This window comes from Rhinopithecus bieti, unplaced genomic scaffold (genome assembly GCF_001698545.2).
Source record: "Rhinopithecus bieti isolate Rb0 unplaced genomic scaffold, ASM169854v2 scaffold_1101, whole genome shotgun sequence".
NCBI classification, from domain to species: domain Eukaryota; kingdom Metazoa; phylum Chordata; class Mammalia; order Primates; family Cercopithecidae; genus Rhinopithecus; species Rhinopithecus bieti.
In genome coordinates this window covers 532,163-551,497 of record NW_016803441.1, presented here as the reverse complement: position 1 = coordinate 551,497, position 19,335 = coordinate 532,163, and the positions used below count along the sequence as shown (strand labels likewise).

At 32.7% G+C, this 19,335-nt stretch overlaps 1 protein-coding gene across 1 annotated transcript in view; it reads right to left on the bottom strand.

Moving 5' to 3' along the window:
- The window catches only part of PCLO (piccolo presynaptic cytomatrix protein), a 354,063-nt gene that overhangs the window by 82,807 nt on the left and 251,921 nt on the right, over positions 1-19,335 (bottom strand). Inside the window, 2 exon segments of the mRNA XM_017883949.1 lie at positions 4,261-4,397; positions 10,050-12,237. Of these exon segments, the coding sequence (XP_017739438.1) occupies positions 4,261-4,397; positions 10,050-12,237 (2,325 nt within the window).

The following is a 19,335-nucleotide window of genomic DNA, read 5'->3' as shown; positions in this document are numbered from 1 at the left end:
ATTCCAAAACGTTATTCTTTCCATTTGGTCAAAAATAAACTAAGAAAACACAATTTTGTCTTTTAGTATTCTTTCCAATTTTCAGACTGGGGAGATGTTGATGTAATCTCATATTGAATCTATCACACAGTTTAGAACAGTCATCATCAGGCTTCCTAATTTTTTTCACCAGTTTTATCAAATAGCCACTATTGCCTTTTATTTTATAGTAGAAGGAATGTTGCACATCTTAATTTTCTTGAATATTGCTTTCAGAGCATCTCATACAATCTCCTCTAGTTTCAGAGACTGCCTACGCTGTCTGCAAGCAGCTTCATAAATCCACTTAATAAATCAGAAACACGAAAGTGCCATAATTATGATCAGCATGATCAAAAGTCTATATGTCTTCCATGTATGAATTAGATGTATGAGCTAGATGAATTTCAGTTTTTTAGTAACCACAGAGGGTGAATGTTGAGAGAGTCCTGTAGCAGATGGGGTTATGGGTAGGTGTTGCTACTGCCAACTAAGAGTAGGCACAAAGCCAAGGGGCAGAACTGATGTCAAGTGGTGCTACATTCCCCTCCCCAAGGGGATGGTCTCTGTTATCACTGTCTTTTGGTGATTCCTCATTGATAGGATTACTGCCTATAGGCCTCCCAGAAAGAGGGCTGTTCTTCCCTACCTACAAATATTTCAAAAAGAGTTATTTTCATGAATCAAGCCTGTATATATAAAGAGTATGTTAACAAAAAGGGAATGAATTGAGCCCTTTACTTCATACACGGAAGACAGATAGCCTTTATGCCCTTTTTGTTAACTTACTGTGTATTCGTACAGACATTCACCCATTCCCTCATTTAAATACCACACATTCTAGATGCAGGAGACAGAGTGCCCTGCTGGGTTCCTAGCACTGTACACATATATAACATGGTAGTTGGGATAGAGAGCTGCTGGCTCTCAAGAAGCTCACAGCCCAAGACCTAATACATGGGGTACTATTGGAGCACAAAGGAAGAACACTTACCCCAGATTTCTGGGGAAGTAGGGGTGGTAGTGTCAGGGGAGTCTTCTTGCATGATGGGGCATGTACACGGACACCTGGGTGATGATTAGGGTTTGCCAAGGGATGAGTGGAGGAAAAGTGTCCAAGGAGAGAAAACAGAACATTCAAATTCCTAGAATCAAGAGAAAGAGTGGCTCTTTCATGGGAACTTAATGTACCTCAATCAAGCAGTTGCAGAGGAATTGCAGATGATGTGAGTATAAGTGCAGAAAGAGAAGGGATTTTATAATAGTCAAGAACTGTTGACCTTTACAACTACCTTGTGAAAGATATTAGTCTTATAGAGTAAGTGACTAAAGTAAAATAAAAAAATAAGAGATTAGGCTATCTGTGCAATTCACAAAGCAGAGCTGAATTTCTACTGAAGAAGGCAGAGGTTAAGCATAGATAGATACATAGATACACACACACATACACACATATATAAGTATACATATATATTTGAAATGAAGCAAATATGGATTTTTATATTTGGTTTATTTTATAATTAATATGACTGTGTGTCTAATAAAATTTTCAGAAATATTCTTCTATTCCTCTAATGTTTGTTTTATGCAAATGAGTTTTAAAAGGAGATAAATTAGTGTTTGCATTAGTATTATCGGTTTTATTACTTTTGCCTCCAAAGTATTTTATGAATATGAGTTCTTGTTATGCATATGTTTTCAAATAAAAGCATCTGAGTTTATTAGTACCAAGAGCTCAATATTAGCTTTTTATGATTAGAGATGCAAAGAAGTTAATAACATGAGAATGCCATTTTGTGATTCTCCAAGTCAAAATATAGTTATGATGAGTTAAAGAGGGAGACAGTATTTGAAGATAAATAATAATGCAAAAAGCATGAATTTTGAATTTTATATAATTCAACTCTCGAACTTCACGTAATTAAAATGTATGTTATAGTAGAATCTATTTTAAAAAAATGATAAAGAAAAACAAATTATTTTCACAAAACTCAGCACACTGTTACTTATTTGGGAAAGGCAGTGGTTATGATCTGGAAGGGACATACAGGGGTTTTGGGGACAGGCAATGTTCCTTTTTTTGGCCTGTGTGGCGGTTTTATGGCTGTTCACTTTTAACTAGCTTATAACTTTGCATAGTTGCAGTTTCAGTAGTACATACATAGTTTTGTTTGTTTGTATGTTAGATGTGAAAATGTAAAAAATTATACAAATGTAAAAAATTACTTTTAGCAAGAATATACACATTATTATATTCACCTAACAAGAATCCTTACATTTCTACTTGAGAAGACATAGCAGGAAATTTATTAAATGATTCTCAAAAATACCTTCTCTGCTTAATTTTGACATTATATTGGTCTATAATTATATATTATTTAAACCATTATTACTATGTACTCAGTAGACCAAAACCATAAATCTGTATATGTTAGTAACATAAAATTGAAACAAGAATGTCCTTAGAGATATGAATATTTCATTTACATATTTTTGGGCTGGACACTTTAATATATATCCTTTAAATTACTTTAAATATATCCTCAAAGAATATTAGTTTGGTAAATTAGGTGGAAAAGACTATTCTCAGTGCCCATGGAAATAGTAGTGTTGATAATAAATATTCCTGTTTGTTAATTACTAAACAAGCTGCCCTGTTTATGCAGTTGATCTTACTATGATGTTGTTAAAGTATCTGTGTTTTCTTTGACTTTGTTCTAGGTTTGTGGGAAACACTAAACTTCAGAGAAACAAATGAGATGGGTAAGATATAACAAATATTCCATTTTAGAGAGATTCATATAGTAAACACATTTAAGGAAGTTATTTTTAACTGACAAATTTGTAGGTAAAAGGAGGTAAATTTAAGATTTTAAATATGCACAATAATTTTATTAATTTTCTTACTTTCTAGCCAGATCTATTTGATGAGATTTGAAATACAACCACAAATACAATTTTAATAGCAAGACAAGCCAATGAAAGCATAGTTCAATACAGGCTGATACGTTTACATGAAGTAAAAAAAATGGAATTATATTGACATTTTAATGGAGGTAAACATAAGCCTAAACAAAATATGTATGAAAGATATCAAAAACTAAAGACAGAAATTTATAGTAGAGAGGAATTCTAAGAATTCTAGAAAATATGATAGCATATAGAAAAACAGAACAAAATTCTAAGAAAAAATTGTTTAATAGGTAGAAATTTGTCTATGAAAACTTAAATTGCTTAGAAAGAAATCAAATCTAAGCGTATAGACAATGTATTTTAGACAGTACTTATAAATGTCAAAGCCTTGTTTTCTTTTATACCTCAAAATGACAAACACTGAATTACATTATAGTAAGTCTATATGGATCTTCTCAGTTGTTCAAAATACGGTTGTTTTCTATATCAATGAATCACTAAACAGGATGATTTAGGAGTTAATGTAAATAAGTCAACTATTTATTTTGGATATTTTAATAATCATAATGAGTACACAACCTGCAAATATCTGATCTGCTAAGGCAATTGATTTAAGGCCACTTGGCTTACATGAAGGTTCTCCTTCATGTTCACTCAACTCTTAATCTCGTAGGTGTATTTCAAAATTCAATTCAAACATCACCTCATTTGCTCAAAAGTGAGTAAGATCATGAATTTTGGTGTCATATTTAATTGTGAAATTTACCTCTAAGTTTCAATTTCTTCATCTATAAGAATACACTGATTAGTAACATCTACTTTATGTGAGTTGTTCTGTATATAAAATTCAAAAATAAATAAAAAAACAGCTAACATTTCCATGTAATAGATCCACTAAAATATCAGTTTCCTTTCTCCCCCAGGTTAAGCCTTCTTTCTATCCCAGCTCACTTGGTTTGCCCATCCTCTCACTTGTTCTTAGCATCTGAACAAGCATTGAAAATTACTCAAATCCATTTCACCCAGTCACTTGTAAGCTCTCAGAGCTCCATATATTCTTGTTGTATAGCTGTGCTGGATATGTTATACAAACTTAATAATGATCTGTTGGAGGAATCAATCACTTAAATTGGTAGAAGTATCACAGTCCAATTTCAATCAGTCATAGCTGATGAAGCAAGCTGTGTTACTCCTTTATGTCATTGGAAAACAAAATTGTGAAATTAATGGACAAATATCTCATTCCTTTTAGGACAACTAAGACCATTCTAGCACAGAATTGAGTCTTTTTTGATAAATCTAAAAGAAATTGTTAAATATAGCACTTACTTGTTCTTGATGCTGACTGAGTGGTCTAGAGTGGACCAATCTTTCTGGCAGTTTTCGGTCCAGACCATGTCCATTTTCCAGACGAGACTCCCTGGGTTTATCAAACCAATCTGTTTCCTCACGACGCAGATGATAGGCTTTGGACACCAAGGAAACATCATACATTGCAACGGCAAGTAATATAGATGATTGAGGGCAGCAGATGTTCTGTAGTACTAGCATGCACTAGGCTTGTTAACCATACATGCATTTCAAACACATTTCCCATTAGGACTAGAAGAATTATTTTTGTTATTATATCAAAAATCAAATTATGTCAAAAATTTTAAACCATAGAATAGCCTAGAAAAAATGACGCACACAGATGTTCACAATCTCAGAGCAAAACAAAACAAAATCAAATTTCAAATCAAGAGAAAAAAGAAATTTAGATCATGATAAAATAAATAAATGAACAAGTGATCATTCTTCAAAAGGGTCATTCTATTTAACCTCAGCCCATCAGTTCCCACATCCACACATTCTCTCCCATACTCTACCCACAATCCACTAGTAAAAAAAAAAAATTAAGATGAGTTGGTGGGTGCAGCAAACCACCATGGCACATGTATACCTATGTAACAAACCTGCACGTTCTGCATATGTATCCCAGAACGTAATGTATAATAAAAAATGAAAACAAAAAAGGATTCCTTGTGTATGGAAGTTTCTGTCACTTTCCCACCATTACATCAATCCAGTGCCAATAGGTTGTTGCTGGCTTTAACATTATTTTTTGAAAATATGACATTTCTATGACATTCACAACAAACAAAAACATTTGTTTCTAAGAGAATTCTGGTGTTATTGTTAGGAACATGTGTGCCATGATTACTTAGTAGCCTAATATTAAAAATACCTCTATTATAATTGTTAAATAAAAATAAAATGATTATTTTTTGAAGAGAAGCACTGATTTAGAAAATAGATTGAAGAGTTGGTTGCATGCTTTTTATACTTACACTGTGACAAAATTTCACGGCATACTTTTTTGAAAATGCAACTATATTTAAGGTACACAATTATTATTTTAAATTAAATTTCATTCATTAGTATTTCATAGGTCTTTTCAAGATATTCTATAATGACTGAACATCTTATTTTCCCTAATATGCAGAATTTGCCTTTTAATAAATTGTTTTATTCTTTGTAAAAGAATCTCTAATTAACAGTCTCTGAAAATACTTTGTTGCTTCCTAAACGGTAGAAGGAACAATGCTCAAGTGCTTATCCTTTGCGGATGATGCTTAGATTAGTTGATGATGTTGTCAACCTCTACTTTCTTGAAACTCCAGCTTCTAGAAAGTCATACAATATACTTTTATTTTTCTATCTGCATTCTGACTACCATATTTTCCAAAACCTCCTCCTAATCTTTTCCCCTAGGCCATTTCCATCATTTCATTGCTGCTGGGACTGGTAAACCCACAGCATATGTACTACTTAGTTACCCCTATACCTCCTGTGGTCAACACTGCTACTTAACCACACCATTTTCCTCCCATAATACAAAACGAGCAATGATGTGTCATGGGTTCATTGGTCTTAGATTTCAGAGAATACATTAATACTTATCTGTTTTGTGATTGCATACATACTTGACTGATCTCACCTATTCTAAGCTGCTGAAAGGCAAGGCTCATATTGTCCTTTTGCTTCCCCCTTCCCTCAATACTAAAATCGATGCCCTGCCTAAGGCATAACATCGAATAAATATTGGCATGAATGAAGCACAGAATTAGTCATCAACTAGAAAAAGTAGTTAACATCCTAATTATGATAAACACATTTAAAAATAAGTGTTAATTTGTCCTTAATATGCAGATTTTTTTACAATCTACTCAATAATTATGGTTTTCCATAGTCTTAATTTGAAACCAAGTGACTGAACTTACCAAGAAATTTAGTGTAATAGACATTTGGCAAGTAAATACAAAACAAATTCATTATTTAATCATTCATCTCTTAAAATTTATTAGAGTATTCTCAATGACATTGACACTACTTTTATCTTACTTCTTATAGGATTTTATAGATTTCTCATGAAAATAGAAAATAATTTATACTTATTTTAATAAATTAATATCCTTTATAATGTAGTACATGATTTCATTTGAATGTATAACTTTCTTAACTGCATTTGAAATACAATTCTTTAAAATGTGTGGTTTGTTTGGCTGTGTCTATAGAAATAAAGTAGAAGTTCAACCTGACCTAAATTCTGTCAGTTTGTTGCCAATAATTCTGATTATGTATTTTGATTTTCTGTTATTTTTTATAATAACACTATGTGTAACTGAATAAGGATGACTATCATCCGTTGCACAGGAATTTATAATCAACCAACAGCAAGTAGATGAAATCAATCTGCTTTTGTATTGAATTTTGTTTTCATTGTTTAGAACCAGTTGTCTATAAATGTTAATTGTTTATAACTGTCTCATCTTTCATGGTAAAATCTAAGTGAAAAAGTAAATTTTATAACAAAAAAATTCTGAATTAGTTCAAATCATTTGAAGGAGATTAACAATATCTTTTTTTAAACTTGGCATTATTTTCTTGAATTCCTAAAAGTAATATACAAATAAGTTATTTCTGGATCTAGTACTGTCCACAGGCTACAGTTACAGAAATAGTTTAATTCTTCTTATATTGGTCAAATATATATACTTCTAAAAAGACTGTATATATTGGAGGACATGAGATGAATTACATTTTTTTTTTTCTTTTTGAGATGGATTCTCACTCTGTCACCAGGTTGGAGTGCAGTGGCGCGATCTCAACTCACTGCAACCTTCACCTTCTGGGTTCAAACGATTCTCATGTCTCAGGCTCCCAAGTAGCTGGGACTACAGGTGTGCGCCACCATGTCCAGCTATTTTTTGTATTTTTAGTAGAGACGGGGTTTCACCATGTTGGCCAGGATGGCTCGATCTCTTGACCTCATGATCCACCCACCTCAGCCTCCCAAAGTGCTAGGATTACAGGCATGAGCCATCACGTCTGGCCTGTTGCTAGCTTGCTTAAAGCTAAAAATATTAATAAATATTAAGCAACATAAACTATGTCTATATAGATTTTTCCTCAAGAAAGGTATTTCAACATCAATGAATCTTTTAGAATATATCTAATGACTGTCTTATATCCTATAACTTATAGAGTTTAATTGAATTTGGAAAAGCATACAACAAATAATTTGAAAGCAATTACATCTGTTTTGTTCACAGGATACTAAATAACCTGTAGAATGTTATACTGTTCAAAGTTATCTTAGTACATTCAAATATAGATATAGCATATATTTGCTAAAATCTGTTAAAATTCCTAATACTTCATGAGTTAATAAATCTTGGGAATTATTGATTGGAAAAAAAAGTAGTTTCTATTATTTTAAATACTGAAGGAATTCAAGATTTCAAACGAAAAGTAGACCATTACTCATTAGAAGAAAAATAGTATGTTTATGTGATATATAAACAAAGAAAATATATAACATTTTACTACATACATCATTTAGAAGTAATCACTACAATTCACACACACACCATTACATATATAAGTCATATATAATTGTTATAGTTTTCCTGCCCAAATTTATATCAACATAATCTTTATGAATGATTTCCTTGTCTGCTTAATTTAAAAATATTTTTTAGTTTAATTTCATTTAAATTTTAATTGTTTTACTTATTTGGCATCATCTTTACACACTTCATAATTTTATATGCTGCATGGTATCTCATCCTCTATTTTATCAAAACAATGTTTTTCACACAGTCTTTGATGATTATGACCTATACATCATTCAAACATATAAAAGGGAAATAGAATATTCTGTTATTTTTATATGGCTGTACACATAAGAAAATGCCACATATCAGGATATATAGAAACATCTAAATATCTGGCAGCACGTGGACAGTATATGATGATAAATCAATTTGTCAAACTCTCTTTAGATATACGCTCATCATGTACACACAATCTTAAGGCATTTCATTATGCCATAGACCCTCTAGGGTTTTTGTTTTATTTTGTTATTTTATAGACATGACTATTGAACAATCTCTTTACTCTTCTGCAACTGTCATTTTTTATGTATAAAATGTTTATAAAATGTAGATTGTAAAAAGTAAGGAAATATTAAAGACTGTTTCCACATAATATCACAATTCCTGCTATGTACATTTATTCAAATAGTCATCTAAATAAAGAACCCACAAATTGAGTATTTTATTCAATTAACTAATTGTCAATAAAAATGGTCAATCCAATAGCCTGTAGAGATGAAAACAAATCAGAAAATGACTAATCTATTTGAACTTCACAAACAAAAGCAGTTTGTCATCCTTCAGATAGAGCAATTACTTTAGTTCAATAAAAAAATCTATTAAAATTCAGGTTTGAATTTCTAAAATCCTATTCATCTAGACAAAGATGTAGGAAAAAATTCCTTTTCACAAAAATGTGTGTTTTCCCGTGAGTCCTCAAGAAAGATGTTAGGTTTGAAAGGGGAGATGTTCATGTTAGCTTAGTTCTTTGGAGTCTCTAAAGGAAGGAAATAATAATGCTTTTATTTGATCAAAAATATATTATTTCCAGAACTCCATCTACATCTACATTCAAATGTAAATGAAAGAAGGTGAAAAAAAAAGGACCAAGAGTCAAGAGTCATGAATCCTCTTGGTATAGGCTAGCCTATTCACACCTTTGTATCATTTCTCCCTCTTCTTCAATCTTAGACTTGGACTAGATAATTTTCAAAAATGTTTATGGTTGTATGTCTTTAAAACAAAGCTACTTAAAACGAGTTTTAGTTAAGCATTTACTGTATTAAAGCACTTGTTTAACATGGAAATATAGCAAGTCAATTTAGGGCAAAAACATGGGATGATACAAAAAAAAAAAAAAAAAAAAAAAAAAAAAAAAAAAAAAACCCAAGAAACCAAAGGAAAAGGCTAAATGGGCAAACCAGGAAAGTTTGAACTCTAAATAACTAAAATCACAAAAGAAGTTTACAAGGTTTCAATTTTAAGAATACTTCATACATACTAATACAATTATTTATTTTCATGTCTTATTTAGTACTAAACTTCCTAGCATATAATGCAAAATTACAAATTTGTAAATAATAGTATTCATAATGAGAGAGAAAGATAAAACAGAAATCTTTTATTTAAGGAAAATAACAAAATTCTACATTATACTAACATCAAGAACTTATCCAAAAGTTCTCAAAAATAGAACATCTTCTGAACTAATGAACACTGATCTCATAAAGATGTCATAAATGATTTTCTATTACAAAGTCTATCAGAATAGTATTTCATGGCTCTAAACTTTAATAATTCCAGAAACTGAAAGAAACTGATCAATAACTTTTAAAATGTATTTTAAAAAATGAAAGAAACATACAATGAAAAACTTTTCAACTATGGATTTATAGGATGACCATATTTTATTGACAGAATTATTTGATAATGGTTTTAGAAAAACAGACACCAAACAAATCAAGCAAACAATCAAGAAACAGAACAATAAAGGAATAAACTAAAACTAAATAAAGAAAAGCATGCTATAGAATCTATACACAAGATAATATTTCCATTTACAAGAAATAAAATTGAAGTAAACATGCAAAAGACACACCAAGAAAAGTAGGATACATCTCTGGAGAAGGGAAATTAAACATGCAGAAAAATAAGAGTTTGAGTTTTGAGAGTAACAGGGCAGTTTGAGGCCCAATTTACCTTCACTGTCTGACATGGCATGTTGGAAGTCATCCATGATGAAGGCTATGTCACGGTCATAGCCTCGAGTCCGTGATTCTTCCCTCATGTGTTGCTGAACTTCAGGCAATGAGTGGCTTGATCCAAACTGATCCCTGGTGTCTGCAGATATTGGTGGCAGGGGTCCAGCTGCAGCCCTGGCCATTCCCATTGGCTGGCCAACAGGACTGAGTGGGCTTTCTTCTTCAGAATTCTGGGCCACAATTGGTATTCTTCCTCTACTTTGACTAATTGGCAAACTGGTCGGCTTAGTCCTGGCAGAGGATGATGCGTGACTAAATGAAACATCTAGAGCTTCAGCCTCTTGAGCTTTCAGTCTTAGGGAAGAGCTAGAAGAATCCCTTTTAATTGATAAATCAAGCCCATACACAGAGGAAGGTCTGGAGGAAGGTCTGGACCTGCTGCCACTACTGTATGGCTTATCTGCTTCATCCTGCAAAGCTGAGCGTATGGTATTTCCTAATGTGCCCAGTCCTGTGCCAAGCGAGGATCCCATAAATTTTTGTTGTTCTGTAATATTTTTTCTGAGGCCAAAAGTGATGTCATCTTGAAGAAGCCTTGCCCTGGAGGAAATGCCACCAATAGATGAAGTGCTAGAAGTCATATAGCTTGAATAATCAGGTTCAAGGTCTCTACTTTCTTGAATAGGTGAAAATTTTGACATTTTAGGGTCAATTAGTGATTTCTTATGCTTTGACTGCTTTTGATAAAGTATGGCTGCTGGCAGTTGTTTTGCTGCTTGTTTTTCAAGTGTGAGTCTACTGATGCTATACTTCTCGGATTTTGGAAAATGTCTATAGCTAGTATCAGCATGGTAATAATGAGAAAGACCAGCGAGGTGATCTAAGCTCTCTGTCCCTCTACGAAATTCCTGTTTAATCTGATGTTTCAGAAGCTTTAACTCATAAGGATCCTCCATTGGGTCTTCCTCCGCCTTCACATAACTATGTAATCTAGAGGAAGACTGTAAAGGTGCTAGGAAATCTGTCACTTCTTGAGACCGGCGTGTCTCAGTGGTTCGAAGGAGACGATCTGTTTTTGACAGATCCTTTTCATGAAGGCTAAATGCGGTGCTTAACGCCGCTGTTCCTTTGGTGATCTCTCCAATGTCGTCAATTAGGACATAATTTCGTGGAGTATGGTGATCAATATCTGCATAGAAAGAATCTGCAGATATGCTTGATATTGGACTGCTTGCCATGCTACTTCTTTCCTCCAAACCTATTCTCAAGTCTAAACTATTGTACTTACTACCAAGATGGGAAACAGCATATGTGTTATCAGTAGAAACAGGTGCTATCATAAGGGGTTGGTTGCGAATCACTTCATAGTTGGAGGTTATCTTGGGCTCCAAATATAATGTAGTTTGCCGTGGCTTCTGTTGTATCACCATCATCTGTGAAGGTAACTGATAAGAAGGCTGTGGGGTTGGCGTAGGTTGAGCTTGAGGTGTAAAGGACATTGTTGCCACAGCTTGGAATGTTGGCTGAGTCTGATAAGGTGAAACTTGCTGATGGTACAAAGTTTGTTGCTGAAAATGAGATTGTTGGGTGTATGAGGTGGGTGCTTGGGTAGGAAGAGCAGGGGAAGAGTATTGGTATTGTGTGTAAGGACTTGTCGGAGGAACTAGTTGAGATTCTGTTTGGGTTTGTGGTGGTATAAACTGGCTGAATTCAGTTTGGGGAGCAGTTCTTGGTCGCTCAATGCCATGCTGACTTTCTATTCGGGCTGGTCTTGTGCTACTTACTTCACTATCAGACATGTAATCACGATCCTCAGCTACTCCCTGGAGGTAGGCTCGTTCTCTCTTTTCTCTCTCCTTTAATAATGCCTCTTTCCTCCTGTTAATTCCCATTTCCAGGTATCGTAGCTTGGCATCAATCTCCTTTTCTTCTTCATCAAGCTCTGCTTGTTTCTTTCTAAGCTTTGCAGATTCCCTTTCCACAAGATCAAGCTCTCTGTCTATGTCCTGGAGAATCTTGGCTCGTGCCATTGTGTTGGTTCTGCAGATCCTTCTCCTGGAAACTGTGCCCATTGTGCTGAATGTGGATTGAGTTCCTGTGGAAATCTCCTCGGGAGGTGGATTTGGCAGAGTTCTTTTAACTTTTTTCTGGGTTCCAGAGGGTGCCATGGTTTGAGAACCTTTAGTCTATAATCAAGTAAACAAAATATAGTACTTTATTATAAAGAAAAATAAAATAAAAACCAAATCAACTTCCATGAATTATATTTAACAAAAATGATTTCCCGTATGATTTTGCGATCACAGCATGATAAAATAAAATATATACATATAATTTCAATTATTGGTCACAAATACAATTAACTGAAAAATAATGTTTTAAATAAATTGGTTAACTGTAACTCCTATAGCATTAGCAGTTATAAAAACTCACTTTTATAAATATACATAAGATTATTTACTGAATCTATTTCCCAAGTGTTTTGCTAACCATCTAAAATTTAAATTACATTTGTTGAAGATGTTCATTTACCATGTGACATTGATATTACGCCTATCTTCTCATTCCTACTTTTGCCCCCTGGAGTGGTTGTCATTCCTATTTTTTAAATTACATCTTCAAATTATCTAATACCTTCTTTTTCCTTCTAAAAAAGGGATAGTCCGGACTAATTTTCTATTTAATATTTCAAGACTTTCATGACTATTTGGATCTTATGTTTTCTTTGACTTTATTATCCTGCAGTATAGTTTCTTTTTAATACTCTAGTAACTTCCATGTGAAGCAAAAGAACTGACCAATAAAATCCATTGGAACCTTTTAAAAAATCAGATAAAAGTATAAAGTTGGTGAGTTTTCAGATATTTTTCATTTTATTTGGTTAATTTGTCATAAACTTGCTTTCTAAGAATTGAAGGTCTTGAGAATCACACAATTTTAGAATATCAAAAGACATGAGAGATTGCTTTGAGCACTTATAGTTAAAATAAACTGGTGTACTCAAAGTTACCTAAGTGTTCAGTGGCACATTTATAACTAGATCTCAGGTCTTCTGCTTTCCAGTTGCATATTCTCTACAAGATGATTTCTTTTCTTTTCTTTCTATTGTAATCCAAATACATCAATTCTCCAATTTTCCCCAGTCACCAAATATTGAGGGCAGAAAATAGAAAAAGTAAGAGTCTATAAATGTTGTACCTGAAAATTGTACCTTATTAATTAGATCACATTTTTCCAAGACTCTGTACTTTCATTGTCTTTTAATTATTTCCAAATTCATTTCCTTGATAGTTTTTGTCCGTTTTCTGTTATCATATTTCTGCTCCCTTCAGGTAACCCCACTATTTGTTCCCTTAATAGACATCATAATATGAAACAAAATCTTAAACGTTTATTGAAGTCTATGTGTTTCTAAAATTTAAAATATTTGGATGGAAATGAATAAAGGTTATGAATCTTTGAAATAAGGTAAAGTGACTTTGGTGCAGTAGTTTGTTTTTCCTCATAGAGCAACCCCAAGGTATATAGGGTATTGAAGTTCCCAAGGCAGCTGTTTGACATGTCATTTATTTTCTTACTCATCCTCAGTTCTTTTCATTTTATAAAAGACTCACAATTAAGTCACAGAATTGTTATAAAGATCAAGTGAGACAACTATGTAAAATACTTATTTCACATTACAGGTACCCATTAATATCAGTTCCTTTAAAAGTCTCTATATTTCTATAGAAAACTATGGTTTCTTGATTAACCCACATTCTAGATCTTTACATTTTTTTTTCATTTGTAAAAAAGTACACATGTAACATGTTGAATATCAATGGGCCATAATTAAATGGTAATAAAATAAAAATTAAGATCCTACAATAATTTTCTTGATACTTTTCCAAAATATTAACATAGATATGTCATGTTTTTTAAAAAGTTGTTCCACAACAACATCTTCAGTCCTCTGATTATAATGTTGTTCAACAGGAGGCTAAAAACTACATACTATTCGTTTTTTCTTAATATGTATGTGGTAGATCTGGTATATGCATAAGAATTTGAAAATTTAAAATGTTTACCTATTCTACATGATTATGATTATGAAATGGTTTGACAAAAGGGTATTTAATTGTGTTACTCAAGACCATGATGCCTAACAAAGATGCAATAAAAAGAGGAGAATATGAAATGAAAAATATGCCCAATCTTTTATTCTAATGTTTGGTCACTACCAGAAGTTTTAAATATAACCACTGATAACATTTTCATAGTCCAAAGAACTTAATAATGGTTGAAAATTCAAGTCCCAAAGAAGCCCAGCTTAGAAGCTATATTTGAACTTGGAAGTCACTTCTTTTCAAAATGCACATTACAAATAGTTATATATTGTATGCATCTGTAAGGTAGGCTTGCACTTCTTGCGCTTAGGCGAGAAAAAAGAGAGCAAATACCGACCAATCACTATACTTGTCATATGCTCTTATGTGTTGATGGGTGCAGCAAACCAACATGGCATGTGTATACCTAAGTAACAAACCTGCACATTCTGCACATGTATCCCAGAACTTAAAGTATAATTTTTAAAAAAGAGAAAAACATATAGGTCATATCAGGAAAGTTCTACTGGGAATGAAAATGGAGGATTACTTGACTATTGCAAAGGCTATAACCCAAAAGCCTAAAGGAGCCAGAAGGTAATGGAGTGAATGTGTTGACCTGACAATTTAAGTTCCATCTGTCAAGGCTGGCTCCAGAATATTGTTGCCATGAAGAAATAGAGACCCAGTGTGATGAGATCTGTTTCATTCAAGAGAAGTAGGAAATCCATATTTTAAAATTTTGGTCTCTATTTTAAATGGTTTTAAAACATAGTTCAGCCGAAAGAAACCAAGGCTTTTAGCTGCACTGACAGTTTGAAATAAATCTCTGTTCTAAAGAAGAGATTTATTTCTTTAGAAATAAAGAAATAAATCGATGCTCACTGAGAAACCATTAGAGGGTCAAACAGCATTACTGGCTAGTTGAGAGAAAGCAATAGATTTTAAACAATGAAGGAGGATGTGGGAAGAATACAAGAGCCCAAAAGAAAAACTTCAGTCCTTTATTAGAGTTTTCTGTCATCTTTTGGTTAAATTGTAATTACGATCATTCATGAATTTTCCTTCACAGCATAAATTTTCTTTTAGATTTTCCCTAAAATACATAACTATTCAATTCACTTAGACAGATATTTATTAAATGTCTCCTCTCTTCAAAGCACTTTGCTAGGCACACTTACACAAAGAGGATCCAAACTATAGAACCATTAGAACCCCACAGATTTAAATTTAAGCATGTCTGTGAGGGGTGTGTACTATGTTTTAGGACTGGTTAGCATCACTTAAGAGGGCAGACAGATATACAATAAAGAATTTGAAGTAATGTCTTACCAACTTATAATTCAAAAAGAACTGGCTCTGACAAAGACAATAAAAATTTCTCAACTAAGTATTTAATTCTAATTAAAAAAACCTCTCAACTAGGTATTTAATTCTAATTAAATCAATATAACATAAAATAAGAGTTCAGAACTCCAAATACAGGGATAAAAGCAATACAATATTATTTATTTTAAAAAGATCAACATTGCATAAAGAAAGTTTATTATGATTAAAGATGATGTAGCTGGAAGCCATGACTAAAGATGAGACAAGACAGTCCAGAAAAAAACTTGTTGTTTACTATGGATTTCTGTGTTGATCAGCTCTTAAAAGTTGTTTTCAGATAGATCTGGTGCCTTTAATCTAGAAAAAAAAATTGTACTAAATATACTGGATATATAAATTTAAAATATTTTTAAAATAGCTGTGAAAATAGACAGAGAGGAACAAAAAAATCCTAATGATAAAATAAAGGTTTAAGAAAGACTGGAAAAAAATCACTGATTGTAGATTGCAACATCAATGAGGTAATCAAGCTAACAAGCAAATAACTTTCAGGATAAGGTTTGTTGTCCAAAGTAATTTTAAAGAATATTTTCCTTAGGAAAGTCAATTTATGTAATGCAATTTATACCATTTCTATATGGCAAAGGAAAGGAAATTTTGCTTGTTTTGAAGTGTCAAGAATATTAATGAAAATAATAAGTGAAGTACCTAGACACATTATCCTAAGTGACTTAAATATATGTATATGCATTAATTCACTGTCAAAATTCTCTGAGCTCAACATGAGGATGATAAAAGAAGGATCTGTAGTTTTTTTAAACATTGAAAAAACTAAAATACATAGGGGCTATTGTTTAAAGTCCTAGATGCTAGACCAAAATTATTCATCCAGTATTATATATAATAAATATGAAAACATTCAATTTATTGATGTATTAAAATAGTTGTTAAGTATAATTCTAAAATGCATTGCTCTAGATGCTAAAGGCATAGATACAAGAGACACTAGATGGAACAAATCTACACTTTGTCCACAAATAACTAATAAATTATGAATATTTTTTGAGAAATTGTTGTTTGAAGAAACTACCTCACTATACTGCCCAAAGCAATGTATAGATTCGATGGTATTTCTATCAAACTACCAACAACATTTTCCACAGAATTATAAAAAACTATTCTAAAATTCATGTGGAACCAAAAAATTGCCCAAATAGCTAAAGCAATCCTAAGCAAAAACGAACAAACAAACAAACAAACAAACACAAAGCTAGAGGCATCATACTATCCAACTTTTTAAAACTATACTACAAGGTTATATTAAACAAAACAGCACGAAACTGGTACAAAAACAGACACATACAACAATGGAACAGAATATAGAACCCAGAAATAAAGTTGCACACCTACAACCATCTGATCTTCAACAAAGCTGACGATAACTAGAAAAGGAGAAACGACTCCTTATTCAATAAATGGTGCTAGACAACTGGTTAGCCACATGCCAAAGACTGAAACTGGACCCTTTCCTTACACCATATACAGAAATCAACTCAAGGTGGTGTGAAAACTTGAATGTAAAGTCTACAACTATAAAAACCTTAGAAGAAAACCTAGGAAATGCAATTCTGAATATGAGACTTGGCAAAGATTTCTTGATGAAGACGCCGAAAGCAATTGTAGTAAGAACAAAAGTGGACAAGTGGGACCTAATTAAAGAGCTTCTGCACAGCAAAAAAAAAAAAAAAAAAAAAAAAAAAAAAAAAAAAAAAACAAAAAACTATCAACAGAGTGACAGAAAATCTATAAAACTGGAGAAAATATCTGCACACCATACATTTGACAAAGGTCTATTATCCAGAAACTGTAAGGCACTTAACAACAACAACAAAAAAACCCAGAAACAATCCTATTAAAATGGGCAAAGGGCATAAGTAGACATTTCTCAAAAGACATACACAAGACAAGCATAAGAAAAAATTCTCAACATCACTAATCATCAGGGGAATGCAAATCAAAACCACAATGAGATACCATCCTACACCAGTCAGAATGGCTATTACTAAAAAGTGAACAAAACAAAACAGATGTTGACTAGGTTGTGGAGAAAAAGGAATGCTTAAACACTTCTGGTGGAAGTGTAAATTAGTTTAGCCACTGCGGAAAGCAGTTTGGAGATTTCTCAAAGAACTTAAAAGAAAACTACCATTTGACCCAGCAATGGAATTGCTAGGTATATACTCAAAGGAATATACATCATTCTACCATAAAGACTCATGTGTATATTCATCACAGCACTATTCATGACAGCAAAGACATAGAATCAAGCTAGATGTTCATCAGTGGTGGACTTGATAAAGAAAATGTGTACATCTATACCATGAAATACTACACAGCCATAAAAATGAATGCAATCATGTCCTTTGTAGCAACATGAATGGAGTTGAAGGCCATTATCCTACGTGAATTAATGCAGGAGCAGAAAACCAAATACTACTATAGGTGTTGTCACCTATAAGTGGGATCTAAATATTGAGTACACACAGATACAAAGAAGGGAACAATAGACACTGGGGTCTACTTGAGGGTGGAGAGTGGGAGAAGAGTGGTGATCGAAAAACTAGCTATCAGGTACTATGCTCACTACCTGGGTGATGAAATAATCTGTAGTCCAAACCCCTGTGACATGCAATTTAACCATGTAACAAACCTGCACATGTACCCTCTGAACCTAAAATAGAAGCTGGAAAGAAAAAAAGGAACTACCTCAGTCTTTTGCTAAATAGTTATCAGTGTCAATATCAAGGATATACTTCTAAACCATTCTAAAACCATCGTACTGCTAGAGAGACATAGCAATATATATTTCATTTTATAAGTATAGAAAGCCATACCTACTGTCCGAAATAAATGTTCATCATGATAAGACCTTGGATTTTTAGATTTGTTCTCTCAACTAAGCAGGAAATATTTGTATGCAGGCCCTTTATTTAGATGGTGGAGATGTGGATTCTTTTACAAACAGCAGAATTCCACAAAAATTTATCAATAAACAAGATATTTTGATACATACTCCTTAAGAGGTTTTCCATATGACACGACATAAGGTGAGTTAGACGAGTATATAATTATGTATATGTATTGGGAACTGGATAAGAGATAATGATGTATTAAGATATAACAGGAAACCTGGTTCTTAAAGAATGGATGGTATTTAAACAGGAGAATGTATTCTAAGTGGAGGGAAAATAAGAAACATAAATTTTTGAAAAATATGAAGGATAATCTGGTTTCATTTAGGGCTAGTGATGCCTTAATTCCTATGAGATGGAAACACATCCAGAGAATGCTCTATGCCAACAGAGAGAGGAAAAATGGAAGAGGAAATACAGAAAAAAAAAAAGTAAAAGTTCAAAAGCTAACTATATATTTAAATCTTTATTCATTTTCTTCTTTCACTGATGGAACAAGCAAGGCTGGTTATTACATACCAGTCAAATTAACTCCAATACCATGTGAAATACCAGGGAAACCTTCAAACTATAAATGTGCAATCACTGACAATGATTTCTAATGCAGTATGCTAGGTAGCAATCAGTGTGGCTCTGTCAAAGAGAAAATTGTGACAGCTCAATTTAATTTTCTTTAATTATAATGTGGCACTCCATGTAGATAACATAGAAGCAATACATATATTCTAGCAGTGCTTGAGCAGAACATTCAATGTTTTCCCATGACAGCCATCAACATAGTTTTGGCCCTAAGGATGGAAAGTAGTAATATAATTTGTCAGGGATTCACAAACCAACCATGGCTATTTGTGGTCCAGCATCAATATAGGTAATTAATAAACCTTTTTTTTTTTTTTTT